Source organism: Pan paniscus, chromosome 19 (assembly GCF_029289425.2).
Source record: "Pan paniscus chromosome 19, NHGRI_mPanPan1-v2.0_pri, whole genome shotgun sequence".
In the NCBI taxonomy this organism is placed as follows: Eukaryota; Metazoa; Chordata; class Mammalia; order Primates; family Hominidae; genus Pan; species Pan paniscus.
The window spans coordinates 99,506,205-99,525,888 of NC_073268.2; the positions used below are offsets into that span (position 1 = coordinate 99,506,205).

General features: G+C 58.2%; 1 protein-coding gene across 19 annotated transcripts in view; it reads right to left on the reverse strand.

The window, feature by feature from the left end:
- Positions 1 to 19,684, reverse strand: part of B3GNTL1 (UDP-GlcNAc:betaGal beta-1,3-N-acetylglucosaminyltransferase like 1) — a 215,372-nt gene that overhangs the window by 9,404 nt on the left and 186,284 nt on the right. For 13 of the 19 annotated variants that reach the window (XM_055101988.2, XM_063599514.1, XM_034943217.3 and 10 more), the window contains 2 exons: positions 10,131 to 10,226; positions 4,156 to 4,280 (listed from right to left, as the gene is read on the reverse strand). In XM_055101988.2, coding sequence (XP_054957963.1) covers positions 4,156 to 4,280; positions 10,131 to 10,226 — 221 coding nt within the window. The other 6 variants (XM_063599517.1, XM_063599518.1, XM_034943220.3 and 3 more) reach the window with 3 other exon arrangements.

Here is a 19,684-nt window from a genome sequence, read left to right on the forward strand (position 1 = left end):
GTGTGTACACTGTGTGGGGGTGTATGGTTGTGTGTGTACACCGTGTGGGGGTGTGTGGTGTGTGTGTGTATACTGTGTGGGGGTGTATGGTGTGTGTGTGTACACTGGGGGTGTATGGTGTGTGTGTGTATACTGTGTGGGGGTGTATGGTGTGTGTGTGTACACTGTGTGGGGGTGTATGGTGTGGTGTGTATACTGTGTGGGGGTGTATGGTGTGTGTGTGTACACTGGGGGTGTATGGTGTGTGTGTGTATATTGTGTGGGGGTGTATGGTGTGTGTGTGTACACTGTGTGGGGGTGTATGGTGTGGTGTGTATACTGTGTGGGGGTGTATGGTGTGTGTGTATACTGTGTGGGGGTGTATGGTGTGTGTGTATACTGTGTGGGAGTGTAGGGTGTGTGTGTGTATACTGTGTGGGAGTGTATGGTGTGTGTGTGTATACTGTGTGGGGGTGTATGGTGTGTGTATACTGTGTGGGGGTGTATGGTGTGTGTGTGTACACTGGGGGTGTATGGTGTGTGTATACTGTGTGGGGGTGTATGGTGTGTGTATACTGTGGGGGTGTATGGTGTGTGTGTGTACACTGGGGGTGTATGGTGTGTGTGTGTACACTGTGGGGGTGTATGGTGTGTGTGTAGTGTGTGTATACTGTGTGGGAGTGTATGGTGTGTGTGTACACTGTGTGGGGGTGTATGGTGTGTGTGTGTGTGTACTGTGTGGGGGTGCATGGTGTGTGTGCACAGTGTGTGTACACTGGGGGTGTATGGTGTGTGTGTACACTGGGGGTGTATGGTGTGTGTGTGTATACTGTGTGGGGGTGTATGGTGTGTGTGTGTATACTGTGTGGGGGTGTATGGTGTGTGTGTATACTGTGTGGGAGTGTATGGTGTGTGTGTGTATACTGTGTGGGAGTGTATGGTATGTGTGTGTATACTGTGTGGGGGTGTATGGTGTGTGTGTGTACACTGGGGGTGTATGGTGTGTATACTGTGTGGGGGTGTATGGTGTGTGTGTGTATACTGTGGGGGTGTATGGTGTGTGTACACTGGGGGGGTGTATGGTGTGTGTGTGTGTACCGTGGGGGTGTATGGTGTGTGTGTGTACACTGTGTAGGGGTGTATGGTATGTGTGTGTGTACACTGTGTGGGGGTGTATGGTGTGTGTGTGTACACTGTGTGGGGGTGTATGGTGTGTGTGTACATTGTGTGGGGGTGTATGGTGTGTGTGTGTACACTGTGTGGGGGTGTATGGTGTGTAGTGTGTGTATACTGTGTGGGAGTGTATGGTGTGTGTATACTGTGGGGGTGTATGGTGTGTGTGTGTATACTGTGGGGGTGTATGGTGTGTGTGTGTACACTGGGGGTGTATGGTGTGTGTGTGTACACTGTGGGGGTGTATGGTGTGTGTACACTGGGGGTGTATGGTGTGTGTGTGTACACTGTGGGGGTGTATGGTGTGTGTGTACACTGTGTGGGGATGTATGGTTGTGTGTACACTGTGTGGGGGTGTATGGTGTGTGTGTATACTGTGTGGGGGTGTATGGTGTGTAGTGTGTGTATACTGTGTGGGAGTGTATGGTGTGTGTATACTGTGGGAGTGTATGGTGTGTGTGTGTACACTGTGGGGGTGTATGGTGTGTGTGTGTACACTGTGTGGGGGTGTATGGTGTGTGTGTGTACACTGGGGGTGTATGGTGTGTGTGTACACTGTGTGGGGGTGTATGGCATGTGTGTGTGTACACTGTGTGGGGGTGTATGGTGTGTGTGTGTACACTGTGGGGGTGTATGGTGTGTGTGTGTACACTGTGGGGGTGTATGGTGTGTGTGTACACTGTGTGGGGGTGTATGGTTGTGTGTACACTGTGTGGGGGTGTATGGTGTGTGTGTATACTGTGTGGGGGTGTATGGTGTGTAGTGTGTGTATACTGTGTGGGAGTGTATGGTGTGTGTATACTGTGGGGGTGTATGGTGTGTGTGTGTACACTGTGGGGGTGTATGGTGTGTGTGTGTACACTGTGTGGGGGTGTATGGTGTGTGTGTGTACACTGGGGGTGTATGGTATGTGTGTGTGTACACTGTGTGGGGGTGTATGGTATGTGTGTGTGTACACTGTGTGGGGGTGTATGGTGTGTGTGCACAGTGTGCATGTGTGGAGTGCATGTGTACATGAGCACGCGTACCGTGTGTGCAGGTGTTCGGAGTACATGCCTGTATGTACTGTGTGGATGTGTGTACACGCATGTGTACACGTGTGTGCAGTGAGGGCCTGTGCGTGCAGTATGAGTACATGTATGCAGTGAGTGCACATGCCTGCATGTATTGTGCAGATGTGTGTACATGCAGTGTGTGTGCATGTGTGAGTGCGTGTGCAGTGAGCGTGTGCAGTGAGTACGTGTGTGTATACTTTCATGCACGTATGTGTGTGCATGCTGTACGTGTGGTCTGTGTGCACGTGCAGTGTGTGTGTGTGAGAACCTGGGTGAGGACAGCTCCTGCAGACGGCTGCGGGGACTTCCCCACCAGGTGACGCAGCCTCGCCGGGTTTTGCCATCTTGTCCTTAGCAGCCCGGGTCTGTTGGGTGTCTCGGGGCGGGGGGACGAGCCTGATCCTCCTCATCCACTGACATCAGCTCAGGGACCCCAAGGGGTTCACGTGACAGGAAAGCAGTCAGGGCTCCAGAAGAAAGCGGGGGCCTCTGTGGCCGTGGGTGGCACGCGAGGTTTGGGGGGGCCTCTGACACCGGCCTCCTCGACGGCCCCTTGTCTCCTGGGCTTTCCTAGGGGTCTCTGGTCTGAAAATGTTGGCCCATCGTAGGAAGGTAAAATGTAGAAGCAGCCATGATGTCTGTATTTGGTTCATCTTCATTTTTCACATTTTAAAAGGTTCTCATTTAATCGGGGAGAACAGGCTCCCCAGGGCGCCCTATGCCTCTCTTTTTACATCCTCAGAGGAAGCCGCGGCCCCGCCTTAGCACCGGGAAAGGTGGAAACCCAGTTTTTCCCAAAAGCACAAGACAGCATTTCTGGAAATGTTGCAAAGGAGCTGAAGTGTCAGGGACACGTCACCGCATGAGGAGGCGGCCAAGGTGCCGGTGGGCATGAGAAGGGAGAGGAGCGCAGACGCGGGAGAAGGGAGAGGAGCGCGGACGCGGGAGAAGGGAGAGGAGCGCGGACGCGGGAGAAGGGAGAGGAGCGCGGACGCGGGAGAAGGGAGAGGGTGCGGATGCGGGAGGCCCCAGCATGCAGGAGTGAGGATGATGCCCCCAGTGGGGAAGCTCGTGGCCCTCCTGCCAACCCCCCAGCCCCACCCCGTGACCTTGGACCTTAGACCCCCTGGGGAGCTGGGATCTTGCCGAGAGTCTCAACCCCATCACGGCAGGCCTGGGACCATCGCGGCTCCCACACCCACACATGACCCTAGTTGGGGTCTTGAGACTCCGGGGGCCCTGAGCACCCGTAGGGGCCGAGACGCAAGCCCCGGACGGCGGCCTGCTTTCCAACTTAACGCTGCGGCACGCGGCAGGCAGGTGGCCGAGACCTCTGTGTCCTCACAGTTCTAAGGAGGGAACTGTCTGCCCGGATCGAAGGAAGGAATTCTACATGCACAGTTTCACCCCGATTTGCCTCACCCCTGCCACGGCTCCAACGCAGCCACGCGGCACCCCCAGACCCGGGCCCACGTGGCCGCTGCTCACAGTGACACGGGAGAGGGAGGCGGACCCTGCAGCACTGGGTGCGTCCGCACTGGGTGCTGCGATTCCCTGGCCGTGCCTCTGCCACCCTCCACGGCAGCTGCGCTCCCCAGGCCTGTGGTCCCCGCCGGACCCCACTCATGGGACTCCCGTTGGGTTAAAGGGAGCACAGGGTTTCAGAAGGACCCGGCGCGTGGTCATTTTACCTCTGGGAACTAGGGAAGGACGTTCGGCCCTCACCCTGGCACTCCCTGGCGCCCTTGGGAAATGCCCCTTCGTGGACGCCGAACCCCCCCCACCCTCGGGATGTGCTGTTTCCCCGTGTCCCACCAGACCCCTGGGTCTCAAGGCAGAGCCTGACCACAGCCTCTGGGGTCGGCCCCACCAACCCCGGCCCCGACCTCGGGCGCCTCCCGTGTTCCTGGCCTCTCAGGCGTCCCGGGGCCGGGCGGGGCTGACTCACTCGAGGACGCAGTGCGTGGCCGCCTGTGGGTGGTGGCGATACAGCAGGAGACTCTGGTCCACGCGGATGACGCCGCCGCCCTTCCTGAGGTGCTCGTAGAAGAACAGCAGGTCCTCCGGGACGCCCTGCAGGGCGGGAGAAGCAGAGGCATCACTGGGGCCCCAGAAACGTGTGCCTGCCCCGGATGCACTACACCTGCGCTCAGCCGGCCAACCAGGAACCGGTGGAAAAGGCTTTTGCTGCAAAGAAACCGGTCTAGAGGCTCAACAGGGACGTGGGGCGGCGACCACAACAGACGTGAGCAACTGAGCTTCTCCACAGGCGGGAAAGAGGGGAAGGGAGGGTGGGCGGGGTCTTGGTTCTGCCCCAAATTCCATTTTGAGCAGTAAAGGTCTCAGGGCAAAGAGGAAGACAGGCAGCCGAGGAAAGGGGCTGGGGTGGGTCAGCAGCAATCACAGCTGGATGGCTGGTCCGGTCTCCGTCCCCATCCTTTCCTGCCAGTGGCCGCGGCCCCAGAAGCTCAAGGGACTCAAAGTGCCGACTGTGGGCAGAGGACGGTGGTGCTGGGTGGGCGTGTGGGGCCGCGGGCAGGGGAGCCCAGCAGTGGGGAGGCAGCCCCGGGCCTGTGCCAGCCCTGCTCACTTGTCCAAGCTCAGAAACTTGAACCTCAGCCCACGGGGCTTATCCCCGAACACTCCCTCCATGTCAGTGGGACTCTGCTCCAGAACATTCTGCAGGCATTCCCACCAGACTTTTCTGTCCTGTGAGAACCTGGGCCCTGCTTTCCCCGGCCCATGATCCCAGTGGCCCCTGCCCTCTGCTTGCTCCTCTCCTGGGTGACCCCAATCCTCAGCCCAGGGCTCTGGGCCTTGTACGGAGCCGGGCCCCTGTTGCTTTCTTAAATTCAAACAAAACGGAGGGAGGAGCAGGGCGTGGAGTCTGGTCTCTTCGTGGTTCTCTGCGGCAGCTCACCTGGGTCAGCCGCCCGGAGACACCTTTGCTCCAGGAGAGGGCGGGTTTTCTGAGAGCCTAGCAGCAGGGCCAGTCTATCACCAAGTCCAGCCTCTTCTCTCCTTGGCTGGCACACAAACTTCAAGTGCAGGTCAGCAAAGTCCCCAAACTATCACGGCCCAACCGCGGGCCTGTTTGCTCCCAGGACAGACAGGCAGTGCTATGGTTCCACGTCCATAAAAAAGGCACTGTTTAACCTCCGCCTCTCCAGGGCGATCCCTTTTACAAAAACCACGATGACGTGGAAAGATTTGTAAGATGCTGAGTCAAAGAACAGACCTCAAAATCATGTGTCAGCCCTGCTAAAAGTTTATCCACCATAAGATAAAGACAAAGGAATCACAGAAGCCCACATGCTGTCTCACACGGGTGATTCAGGGTGGAGGCTCCCGCGGGCGCTGGTGACACGGACCCTCACACGGGTGATTCAGGGTGGAGGCTCCCGCGGGCGCTGGCGGACACGGACCCTCACACGGGTGATTCAGGGTGGAGGCTCCCGCGGGCGCTGGCGGACACGGACCCTCACACGGGTGATTCAGGGTGGAGGCTCCCGCGGGCGCTGGCGGACACGGACCCTCACACGGGTGATTCAGGGTGGAGGCTCCCGCGGGTGCTGGCGGACACGGACCCTCACACGGGTGATTCAGGGTGGAGGCTCCCGCGGGTGCTGGCGGACACGGACCCTCACACGGGTGATTCAGGGTGGAGGCTCCCGCGGGTGCTGGCGGACACGGACCCTCACACGGGTGATTCAGGGTGGAGGCTCCCGCGGGTGCTGGCGGACACGGACCCTCACACGGGTGATTCAGGGTGGAGGCTCCCGCGGGTGCTGGTGGACACAGTACCTCGCAGGGGTCACTGAGGTATTTTCTTTAATTTTCTATGTCTTCAAAGGCAGCTCTAAAGAGCACTGGAACTCTCAATATGTTACAGGTTTAAGAGAAAAAAGGTTTCTCTCTTCCTATCACCAGAAGAACCCGACCCTTGGGGTTTTCTTATTTTCTGGCAGTAAAGTGAGAATTTAGTCAACAGCCGCTCCTGGGTGGTGCCTCTGCCCCGGGAGGAGGGGGACGCAGAGGGTCTGTCCCATTTTTCTCTCCCCTCCCCTGATTGCGCTGCTGAGACCTGAGAGGCCCGAAATGGCCTCACTCCTCCCCCAGGCTTTTCCCAATCAGCCTCCAGGTGCCTGGACTGCCCTGTGGTGTGGAGGACCCCTGGCAGGGCGCAGGGAGAGGGGGAGGGGTCACAACCCAGAAAGGCATCAGGGAAGAAGCCACGTGGAGGAAGTGTGGCTGCCGCCCAGCCCCAATCTGCTAACAGAACCATCCTCTGGCAGCCTTTGGGGATGGAGCACCCGGAACTGCCTGGAGGAGAAAAGCGTGAGCTAAAGCCACTCCCAGGAAGGCCGGGCCAGAGGCTGTGGAGACTCGGATCCTGAGGCAAAAGGAAGCCGAGTCAGGGACGCGCTTCCTTCCCCAGGGCTCGTCCCCAGCGCCACCCGCCCTTCTCTAGAGCCCCATCCCCAGCACGAACCTCCAGGAGGAAGCAGCAGTCACCACGCGGGGACAGAAGGGGGAGAGCTCGAGCCAGGGCCCAGCGATTGGAGTCCGCGGAACGCAGGGACACGAAGTCCAGCAGAGAAAACTAAAAACTGGCAACACTTCCATGGATAAAAATTCAGCCTCTCCCTCTACAATAGCAACAAACCCCAAACCGGGAAACAGAGACTCCTGTAAATAACTCACCAAGATAAATTCCACACCCTCCACCAGTGTTTCAGGCTATGGGGTGGGATATGCGGGGAGGTGGCGGAGACCCATCTTGAATCAGAAATTCAAGGACTAAGTGCAAAACTGGACCCTAATGGGGTGAGTCTAAACAGAGCATTGAAGAAAGTGCATTAGTGCTTGGCTAGGGCTGGCAGGTGGCAGATGAGGTGCGCCCCTGGGTGCAGGAAGTGTTTTTTGGGGGATGACAACTTCCTAACATTAGATGGTAGTGGTGACTGGTGATTGTACAGCCCTATAAATTTGCTAAAAAAAAATTGAATTGCACATTTTAATAGGTGAATTGTATGGCATGTGAATTATACCTCAATAAAGCTTTTATATAAAATTGGATCGATTTAACTAAAAAAAGAAATTTTAAGAAGAGACAAAATTGGTTGGGTGTGGTGGCTCACGCCTTTAATCTCAGCACTTTGGAAGGCTGAGGTGGGGGGGTGGATTGCTTGAGCCCAGGAGTTTGAGACCAGCCTGGGCAACATGTCAAAACCAGTCTCTACCAAAAATAGGAAAAAAGTAGTTGGGCATAGTTGTGTGCACCTGTAGTCTCAGCTACTCAGGAGGCTGAGGTACAAGGATTGCTTGAACCTGGGAGGCAGAGGTTGTAGTGAGTGAGCCACTGCACTCCAGCCTCAGAAACAGAGTGAGACCCTGTCTCAAAAAAAAAAAAAAAAAAAAAAGGAACAAAATATATGAAAAATGAAGACTAAATTACAAAATCCTTAAGAGAAAATGATTTTAATTAAAAATTTAATAAGGGACACTGAAGAAAGGAAAATAGAAATTATATAATGAAAGAAGTGAAAAGGGTTAGAAAGACTAAGAAAATCTAACCAACATAGAATTGGAGTTTTTAAAACACAAAAAACAATAGACATAGCTAGTATTTAAAACGGACGCCTACAGGTGCGTCCCACGGGGGACGGGGACACGGACGCCTGCAGGTGCACCCCCACGGGGAGGACGGGGACAGGGATGCCTACAGCTGCACCCCCACGGGGGGGACAGGGACACAGACGCCTGCAGGTGCACCCCCACGGGGAGGACGGGGACACAGACGCCTGCAGGTGCACCCCCACGGGGAGGACGGGGACACAGATGCCTGCAGATGCACACCCACGGGGAGGACGGGGACATAGATGCCTGCAGGTGCACCCCCACGGGGGGACGGGGACACGGATGCCTGCAGGTGCACCCCCACGGGAGGACAGGGACACAGATGCCTGCAGGTGCACCCCCACGGGGGGACAGGGACAGACGCCTGCAGGTGCACCCCCACAGGGGGATGGGGACACGGACGCCTGCAGGTGCACCCCCACGGGGGGACGGGGACACAGACGCCTACAGGTGTACCCCCACGGGGGGATGGGGACACGGACGCCTGCAGGTGCACCCCCACGGGGAGGACGGGGACACAGACGCCCGCAGGTGCACACCCACGGGGGGGACGGGGACACAGACGCCTGCAGGTGCACAGCCATGGGGGGACGGGGACACGGACGCCTGCAGGTGCACCCCCACGGGGGGACGGGGACACAGACGCCTACAGGTGCACCCCCACGGGGGGACGGGGACACGGACGCCCGCAGGTGCACCCCCACAGGGAGGACAGGGACATGGATGCCTGCAGGTGTACCCCCATGGGGGGACGGGGACACGGACGCCTGCAGGTGCACCCCCACGGGGGGACGGGGACACGGATGCCTGCAGGTGCACCCCCACGGGGAGGACGGGGACATAGATGCCTGCAGGTGCACCCCCACGGGGAGGATGGGGACATAGATGCCTGCAGGTGCACCCCCACGGGGAGGACGGGGACACGGACGCCTGCAGGTGCACCCCCACGGGGAGGACGGGGACACAGATGCCTGCAGGTGCACCCCCACGGGGGGACGGGGACACGGATGCCTGCAGGTGCACCCCCACGGGAGGACGGGGACACAGATGCCTGCAGGTGCACCCCCACGGGGGGACGGGGACAGACGCCTGCAGGTGCACCCCCACGGGGGGACGAGGACACGGACGCCTGCAGGTGCACCCCCACGGGGGGACGGGGGCGCAGACGCCTACAGGTGCACCCCCACGGGGGGATGGGGACACGGACGCCTGCAGGTGCACCCCCACGGGGAGGACGGGGACACGGACGCCCGCAGGTGCACACCCACGGGGGGGACGGGGACACAGACGCCTGCAGGTGCACAGCCATGGGGGGACGGGGACACGGACGCCCGCAGGTGCACCCCCACAGGGAGGACAGGGACACGGATGCCTGCAGGTGCACCCCCATGGGGGGACGGGGACACGGACGCCTGCAGGTGCACCCCCACGGGGGGACGGGGACACGGATGCCTGCAGGTGCACCCCCATGGGGGGACGGGGACACGGACGCCTGCAGGTGCACCCACACGGGGGGATGGGGACACGGACGCCTGCAGGTGCACCCCCACGGGAGGAGGGGGACACAGGCGCCCGCAGGTGCACACCCACGGGGGGGACGGGGACACAGACGCCTGCAGGTGCACCCCCACGGGGAGGACGGGGACATGGATGCCTGCAGGTGCACCCCCACGGGGAGGACGGGGACACAGATGCCTGCAGGTGCACAGCCACGGGGGGACGGGGACACGGACGCCTGCAGGTGCACCCCCACGGGGGGACGGGGACACAGATGCCTGCAGGTGCACCCCCACGGGAGGACGGGGACATGGACGCCTGCAGGTGCACCCCCACGGGGAGGACGGGGACATGGACGCCTGCAGGTGCACCCCCACGGGGAGGACGGGGACACAGACGCCTGCAGGTGCACCCCGGCGGGGAGGATGGGCTCCCCTTCTCCCTCTGTTGTCCCAGAGACAGCTCTGCCAAAAGCTTCCGTGTCCTGCGCTTTCCCAGACACAGCTTTTAAACCAGGATGCAGTAACCTGGAGCCAGTGTAGGTCAGGTACAGATGCCCAGGGCACCCACAGCCTTCATGCAGAAACCCCCTGCTTTCAGCAAAACAACTAAGATGCTGGCAGGTGCCAGGAGGGGGCACCGGGAGGACCCTCAGGCAGGGGTTTCCTAAATCTGCAGAGCCCCGGAGGCACGGCAAGGCGGAGGGTGGCCAGTGTGCAGAGCCCACACACAGAGACAGGGCCCCGAACCTGGGGGAGGGACCTGATTCCCGCCTTCGGCCCTTACCTGACCTCCCTCGTTAAAGGGGCCCACGTGGGAGAACCACGCTCGCGAGCAGAACCAGGTGGGCATGATCACCGTGGGGCCATTTGAGGTGAAAACCTAGAAGCAATTAACGTTGACAGAGTTAGCGGAAAAGAACAGCTTGTCACAAACAACCTGCAGTTTATTTCCACAAAGTGTCACGAGAAAGTGACAGATGAATCCGTGTCCCTTCTCCACAGGGTCAGGGCCTCAAGGGACTTCACCACGGGGCCGACGTGTCCCTTCTCCACAGGGACGGGGCTCAAGGGGCTTCATGACGCGGCTGACGTGTCCCTTCCCCAGTGCTGTGATCATCACTCACTGTAGCCTTGACCTCCTCAAGCAATCCTCCTATCTCAGCCTCCCAGGTAGCTGGGACCACAGGTGTGTGCCACCACACCTGGCTGATTTTTACTTTTTTTTTTTTTGTAGAGATGGGGTCTCACTCTGTTGCTCAGGCTGACCTCAAACCCCTGGCCTCAAGCAATCCTCCCACCTGAACCTCCCAAGCAGCTAGGACTACAGGCGCACACCACCGTGCCTGGCTATTTTCTTACATTTCTTTTGTAGAGATGGGGTCTCGCTACACTGCTCAGGCTGGTCTTAAACTCCCGGCCTCAAGCGATCCCCCCAGCTCAGCCTCCCAAAGTGCTGGGATTACAGGTGTGAGCCACCATGCCTGGCTCAACGGAGATTCTAAAATGTATATGGAAACACAAAGGACCTAGGAGAGCCAGCACAATTTTGAAAACCATGAACAAAGTTGAGTTTCATGACTGTATTTCAAGATTTACTACAAAGCTATGGTGATCAAGGTTGATTGGTATCAGCTTATGGGCAGACAGACAAATGGAACAGAACAGAGACCAGAAGCAGAGCCGCCTGGCTGGGGTTTGATGTTTGCTGAAGACATCAGGGGCGTCAGTGGTGGAAATGAGAGATGGCGCTGGAACCACTGGTGTCCTTACAAACCATGGCCCCCTCAACCCTTGCCTCAGGCTCCAAACACAAAGCCCCAGCCTCAGACCGGACCTCAGTGAGCTGAACACAAAAGAGGCAAGGAGCTCATCCAGGGAGAACATTCGTGATTATGGGGTAGGCAAAGGTTTCTCAGGTAACAAGAGGCACAAATCATAGCAGAAGACATGGATAAACCAGATGCCACCAAAGTCAAATATTTGGTTCTTTGAAAGATCCTGCAAAGAAAACGAAAAGATAATCCAGGCTGGGACAAAACATTTGCGATAAGAGCGTTTCACTGAGGATGTACGTTGGGTGAACACCAAGTACCCTCAGCACCCATTAATAAGAAGACAGGCAATGAGCTAAAGATGGGAGAAGGGCTGAAGACACTTCCTCAGACGTAAATTAGTCAGGTCGTGAAAACGTGCTCTATGTGACTAGTCATCAGGGAAATGAGTTTTCGGTAGGGAAGTCCACCTAACGGCCTCATCTGAACTTTGCATCTGCAAAGACCTTGTTTCCAAACAACGCCCACATTCTGAGATTGGGGGTGAGGACACCAACATATCATTTTGGGGGGACACCATGGAGCCCACGACATTTTCACTTCTTGGGTGGCTAAAGTGATGTTTTCCTATAACTGACACTGAGATTACGCCAGCATCTGTACGTTCCTGGAAGTGCTGTGTGTGTGAACACGCAGGTCAGGCGGAGAAACAATGGCTGAGAACCATCGTGTAACACAGCCTCGTCTCACTGTGGATCCCTTTGAAGCTTAAAGACTTTCTGCTTCTCGTCCATCCTGAGGAAGGTGGCTGGTTAAGACAAGTCCTCATCAGCACAGTGGTCCTCACCTGGGGCTGATTTGTCCCCAGGAACATTTGTTTGGAGACGTTCGGGGCTGTCCCACTGTGGGGTTGGGGGTGCTACGTGCATCTGGTTGCAGATTCCAGAGACAGAGAAAGAAAATTCGAACTGCAATGAAATACCATTGCACCCTCTAGGACTGTTACAATTTTAAAAACTGAAAATAAGGCACAGTGACTCACACCTGTAATCCCAGCACTTTGGGAGTCCGAGGCGGGAGAATCACTTGAGCCCAGGACTCTGAGACCAGCCTGGGCAACTCTACAAATAATAATAATAATCAAGTAGCTGGGCATGGTGATGCTCCCCTGTAGGCCCAGCTACTCAGGAGGCTGAGGTGGGAGGATCCTTTGAGCTCCGGAAGTCAAGGGTGCAGTGAGCTGTGATCGCACCACGGCACTCACTCCAGCCTGGGTGACAGAGGGAGACCCTGTCTCTTAAAATATAAAAAGTAAAAATAAAAATAAACACTGACAATACCAAGTAAAAATCTTACATAACGCTGAAGGGAAGGAAAAACAGTATAAACACTTTGCAGAGCAGGCAGGCTCTTAGAGAGTTAAACACAGACTTCCACGCAGCCAGCCATTCCAGTCCTAGACATTTACCCAAGAAAAATGCAAACACACGTCCATCCGGCACCATCCACGTGTGTTCACGGCAGCCCCAGCACCCGTCCCCGTGTGTTCACGGCAGCCCCAGCACTGTCCCCGTGTGTGTTCACGGCAGCTCCACGCACAGCAGCCCCATGCACAGCAGCCCCAGACTGGAGGCCCCCAAATGTCCGTCAACAGTGAATGGATAAGCCCTGTGGTGCCCGTACCACGAGTCCAGTGGAGCCCTCACCAGCAACCAAGGGAACAAACTGCTGGTCAGGGCAGCACAGATGTCTGTCGGCAACAGGGAGGGGAGGCAGTCACCAGTGTGCACGGTGCACAGATGTCTGTCGGCAACAGGGAAGGGAGGCAGTCACCAGTGTGCACGGTGCACAGATGTCTGTCGGCAACAGGGAAGGGAGGCAGTCACCAGTGTGCACGGTGCACAGATGTCTGTCGGCAACAGGGAAGGGAGGCAGTCACCAGTGTGCACGGTGCACAGATGTCTGTCGGCAACAGTGAAGGGAGGCAGTCACCAGTGTGCACGGTGCACAGATGTCTGTCGGCAACAGTGAAGGGAGGCAGTCACCAGTGTGCACGGTGCACAGATGTCTGTCGGCAACAGGGAAGGGAGGCAGTCACCAGTGTGCACGGTGCACAGATGTCTGTCAGCAACAGTGAAGGGAGGCAGTCACCAGTGTGCAGGGTGCACAGATGTCTGTCGGCAACAGGGAAGGGAGGCCAGTCACCAGTGTGCATGGTGCACAGATATCTGTTGGCAACAGGGAAGGGAGGCAGTCACCAGTGTGCACGGTGCACAGATGTCTGTCAGCAACAGTGAAGGGAGGCAGTCACCAGTGTGCATGGTGCACAGATGTCTGTCGGCAACAGGGAAGGGAGGCCAGTCACCAGTGTGCATGGTGCACAGATGTCTGTCGGCAACAGGGAAGGGAGGCAGTCACCAGTGTGCACGGTGTGACCCCACTTACACAAAACCCTAAAAAGTGGGAACCTAACCTAACCTGCAGGGACAGACGTCGCATCTGTGGGCGCCTAAGGCTGAGGGTGCCTGGGCCTGACTGCAAAGGCATAGCCTTAAAATTTGTCTTGTTGGCCGGGCGCGGTGGCTCACGTCTGTAATCCCAGCACTTTCGGAGGCTGAGGCAGGCGGATCACCTGGGGTCGGGAGTTCGAGACCAGCTTGACCAACATGGAGAAACCCCGTCTTTACTAAAAATACAAAATTAGCCAGGCATGGTGGCACATGCCTGTAATCCCAGCACTTTGGGAGGCTGAGGTGGGCGGATCACCTGAGGTCGGAAGTTTGAGACCAGCCTGGCCAATGTGGTGAAACCCGTCTCTACTGAAAATATAAAAATTAGCTGGGCGTGGTGGCAGGTGCCTGTAGTCCCAGCTACTCTGGAGGCTGAGGCAGGAGAATCGCTTGAACCCAGGAGGCAGAGGTTGCAGTGAGCCGAGATTGTCATTGCACTATAACCTGGGTAACAGAGCAAGACTCCATTTCAGGAAAAAAAAAAAAAAGAAAAGAAAAGAAAATTTATTTTGTTTTGTTTTGAGACAGAGTCTCGCTCTGTCGCCCAGGCTGGAGTGCAGTGGTGCGATCTCAGCTCACTGCAACCTCTGCCTCCCGCATTCAAGCGATTCTTGTGCCTCGGCCATCGGAGTAGCTGGGACTACAGGTGTGCACCACCACGCCTGGCTGATTTTTGTATTTTAGTAGGCACAGGGTTTCGCTACATTGCCCAGGGCTGATTTTTGTATTTTTAGTAGGGACAGGGTTTCGCTACGTTGCCCAGGCTGGTCTTGAACTCCTGGCCTCAGGTGATCCACCTGCCTCGGCCTCCCAAAGTGCTGGGATTACAGGCATGAGCCACTGCCCCGGCCTAAATAAAAATTTTAAAGCCCAGCGTGGTGGTGCATGCGCCAGTGGTCCCAGCACAGAGGCTGAGGTGGGAATTCGAGCCTCGCCTGAGGCCAGGAGTTTGAGGCTACAGTATGCTGTGCTTACACCTGTCAACAGCCACTGCACACCAGCCTGGGCAACATAGCAAGACCCTATCTTAAAAATTTTTTTTTTATACAGAGTCTTGCTGTTACCCAGGCTGGAATGCAGTGGCATGATCACAGCTCACTGCAGCCTCAACCTCCCCGGCTCAAGCGCTCCTCCTGCCTCAGCCTCCTGAGAAGATGGGACCACAGGTGTGGACCAACACACCTTGCTAATTTTTGTATTTTTTGTTGAGATGGGGTTTCATCATATCGCCCAGGCTGGTCTTGAACTTCTGAGCTCAAGTGATCCACCCACCTTGGCCTCCCAAAGTTGTGGGACTCTGGGCGTGAGTCACCGTGCCTGGCCAAAAATTTTTTTAAAAAGTCTTTGCTACCACCAAGGAAACTCTCAGAACGAACGTTTTAAAGTGAAATAACGCAGTTCTATGGGATAACTTCCAGCATTCTACGTTTCGCACATCAAAGCTTTGGTGCTTCTGCGTCATGACAGGTGGGTGCCTGCCACGCAGGGTGCCCCCTGGCACATCAGGAAGAGCCCCGAGGGGGTCCTGGAAGCCAGGCCAGCCAAGGCCACAGCACCTGGTGCCAGTTCCAGGCAGGGGGCTTGGCACATCCGTGAATACCCCACGGGCACCGAGGCCCCCTGAGAGGCTGCAGTTTCCAGCAAATGTGAAACATCTGCCCGGACAAATACAGCCTTCCCTCAACCATCAGAAAAACGGATTTCACGATTACAAAGCAACCATTTAGCTTCCTGTTTTCAACTTTTGCTTGCTGAAAAATCCAGAGGCATTTTCTGGCAGGTTGACTCTGCAGCCAGACACCTGGAGCTTCTGCCGTTTGCACGGTGGTGAGGCCGACCTGAGAAAACAAACACAGGTCCTCCGCACCCAGTGTGGCCGCGACCTCTGCACCCAGTGTGGCTGTGACCTCCGCACCCAGTGTGGCTGTGACCTCCGCACCCAGTGTGGCTGTGACCTCCGCACCCGGTGTGGCCGCGACCTCTGCACCCAGTGTGGCTGTGACCTCCGCACCCAGTGTGGCCGTGATGCGAGGCCTCAGCACACGGTGGCTGTGCCCTGGTCACGTGGCCGAAGCCCTGGAGCTGTGGCAGGTCCTCTGTGGGCTGTGTGAAATACACATGACATTCTGGAGACTTGGTATAGGAAAAAGAATGTAAAATGTCACTGATAGGACACTTGGCTCACGCTTCTGGTCGGGGTATGTCCAAGACCGGGCAGCTGCCTTTGGGGGGGCCTCAGGCTGCTTTAACCCGGGTGGAGAGCGGAAGGCAGTGGTGTATGCAGAGAGCATGTGGCAAGGGAGGACGCAGGAGAGAAACCGAGGCAGCCGGGTGCGTTCCACAGGTCGGCGTCGTGGGGCGCAGTGCGTTCCTGCGAGGGCTCACTCAGTGCTGCGGGAGGCATTCATCTGTGCACGAGGGGTCCCCTCGAGACCCCGGCACCTCCCACACGGCCACGCTGGGGGTGAAATTTCAACGTTTCACGGGGACAAACCACATCCAAACCACGGCAATTATATCCAGGCTGGTCTGTGCTCACGGGACGTTTCTATCGGACAGAATTACGCATCTGTCTGCAAAACAGCTCAATCCGTTCTTTAGTGACAACGACCCAGAAACAAGAGCATAAGGACGCGCACAGACACCATGAGGACGGAGCAGGGACACGGGCTCCGCCAGCTCCAGGGAGGGGCTCAGTCAGCACAGAGCACTAGGGGCTGCACCTGAACCGCCAGGCGCCCGGCGAGTCCTCCAAGCATGGGCAAGCGCTGGGGTGGGGGCAGCTCCGTGGCAGCGACTGGGGCAAGCGCTGGGGTGGGGGCAGCTCCGTGGCAGCGACTGGGGCCAGCCACGCGCCGTCTCCTCCCTGGGGCCTCCGAGTGGGAAACCAAGGCGAGGACCAGCAGAAAGAAAGGCTGGGAAGGAGGCGTGGGGGCTACTGTGCCGACCACACCACACCACAGGGGCCAGAAAGACCCGGTACTGACCACACCACACCACAGGGGCCAGAAGGACCCGGTACTGACCACACCACACCACAGGGGCCAGAAGGACCCGGTGCCGACCACACCACACCACAGGGGCCAGAAGGACCCGGTGCCGACCACACCACACCACAGGGGCCAGAAGGACCCGGTGCCGACCACACCACACCACAGGGGCCAGAAGGACCCGGTACCGACCACACCACACCACAGGGGCCAGAAGGACCCGGTACTGACCACACCACACCACAGGGGCCAGAAGGACCCGGTACTGACCACACCACACCACAGGGGCCAGAAGGACCTGGTGCCGACCACACCACACCACAGGGGCCAGAAGGACCTGGTGCCGACCACACCACACCACAGGGGCCAGAAGGACCCAGTACTGACCACACCACACCACAGGCCAGAAGGACCCAGTACTGACCACACCACACCACAGGGGCTAGAAGGACCTGGTACTGACCACACCACGGGGGCCAGAAGGACCTGGTGCCGACCACACCACACCACAGGGGCCAGAAGGACCTGGTACTGACCACACCACACCACAGGGGCCAGAAGGACCTGGTACTGACCACACCACACTCATAGGGGCCAGAAGGACCCAGTACTGACCACACCACACCACAGGCCAGAAGGACCCAGTACTGACCACACCACACCACAGGGGCTAGAAGGACCTGGTACTGACCACACCACGGGGGCCAGAAGGACCTGGTGCCGACCACACCACACCACAGGGGCCAGAAGGACCTGGTACTGACCACACCACACTCATAGGGGCCAGAAGGACCTGGGGCTGTGAGCGGAAGGGGCTGGAGAGTTGTGGAATGCTTCCCCGAAGGAGGGGGCCCCTGTGTCACGCACAGCACGGAGCTCTGATGCCTTCGTGTGCTCCCGCAGCAGCCAGCCTGGGCAGGGCCATGTGCACAGCCTTGGGGCCACCGCCCACTCACAAGCCCAGGCCTGGGGCTCACACGGGACAGAAAATGGAAGCACAGACACCGTACCGAGACCAAAGGAACCGAAAGGAGAAAAGGGCAAATCCACAATGAAAGCTGGAGACGCCCTGTGGTCTGTTAACAGGAGGACAAGTAGACACAAAGCAAACGACGACTCTGAAGATTTAAAACACCTGTGACCATCTGTGGGGTTTTCAATTTCATGATTGATAATTGATTAGAACGAGGTCAAATCACTGAGCTATGAAGGACAAACTTTTAAGGAAAAGAAACACGGAGATACGGAACTGATAACATTTCAGTCTTTCATATAGACCAGGACGGTTTTCACGGTCTTCCCGGGGAGCAGCGCTCCTGAGAATGGAAAAGGAGATGAAAAGCTTTTTCCAGCAGCACATGACGCCCGGGCAGGATTGGAGGCCGGCTCTCACCTGGCACCTGGTCCTTGGGTGTCGTGGAGGCAGGCGGGGTGGGGTGGGGGTGGACTCAGCCTCTTCCTGCTCCTGGGACACAGGAGGAAACCTGGTGCAACTGAAGCCTACACCGCGGGAACCACACGCTGAGTTCGGAGCCGGCTAAGAAGTTACCTGCGTGTAGTTGTAAGCGTCAAACGAGCGGGCACAGAGCAGCCAGCACCCTTGAATCTTACGAACAGTCGGACTGGGTCCCAGAGAGGTGACCCAAAGGGGACGGAGCTCAGGGGCTCTCAGGCAGTGGCCCCACAATGGCGCTGGGGTTGCTAAGAGATGCCTTAGGATTCAACTCCTCTCCCGTGTGGACAGGAGAGAGTGGCAGAGACCCAGGTGGGCCCCGTGTACCTGTGTGTTCCCACCCCACCTGCCACTGACCAGCCAGCAGCCCAGCCCCTTGCCCCGTGGGGCGCGTTTCCCCGTGGGTCGAGGGGGTGTCGTGGACCAGCACGCCACGCTCCGTGGGCGACTGCCACTGCAGTGCTGTTTCTGCCCCTCGGAGAGTTCTCCTGCCCCTTGGGCCTCCCTGCCTCCAGTCTTAGCCGGTTCCAGGCTGTCCTCTACGGAGCTGGCAGAATGTCCCACTTCCACTCTCCTGGTCCTCCCTGGCTCCTCATCAACCCTCAGCACCAAGTGTGGGCCCCACAGGTTTGGGGAACGCGGTGCTGACTGAGGCCGCCCGGGTGGCCGGCACTGACAAGCTGACCCTAGACACTGTGCGTGACAATCACACAGGCCCCCTGAGGTGAAGGACGAGCTTGGCTGAACGCTGGCCGCCTCGAGCAGAGGCCCAGGGCCCAGAGGTGGCTCAGTCTCAGCAGAACACAGCTGCCCTCAGGAGCTGCCCGCAAAGCGGCCAGCAGATTCAGGCGGGGCGGAGTCAGGGCGGACTTGGTGCCTCCCCAAGGGGTCAGGCAGAGCTGCGTCCCCTCGTGAGGGACAGGAGTGAGGCAGGAGGCTGCCAGCTGCCTGTTCCCATCCTGATCATATTTGCGGAGTGAGCTCAGGCTGTAAATGACCCTCTGACTGCTTGTGTGTGGGGATCCACCGAGGGTCTGATCAGCACATTCACACCCCACAGCGGGTGTCCCTGGCCCCACATCAAGGCTGAGGGTGTGGGGGCCACGTTCCCTTCCAGTCTGAACTGGACCCTGGGGGTGAGCTGGGTCTCCCCCACAGCTTGGAACAGTGGCAGGAGGCACAGGCAGGCTGGGAACCAGTGTCTGCACGGCGCAGACAGGCACGGGTGGAAGCAGGCAAAGAACGTGGGGCTGGGACAGAGCCCGACTCCATCCGCCCAGGGGCCGGAGGCCACTTATGGGGAACGAGGGCCCCGGGACAGAGCCCGACTCCATCCTCCCAGGGGCCGGAGGCCACTTATGGGGAACGAGGGCCCCGGGACAGAGCCCGACTCCATCCTCCCAGGGGCCGGAGGCCACTTATGGGGAACGAGGGCCCCGGGACAGAGCCCGACTCCATCCTCCCAGGGGCCGGAGGCCACTTATGGGGAACCAGGGCCCCGGGACAGAGCCCGACTCCATCCTCCCAGGGGCCGGAGGCCACTTATGGGGAACCAGGGCCCCGGGACAGAGCCCGACTCCATCCTCCCAGGGGCCGGAGGCCACTTATGGGGA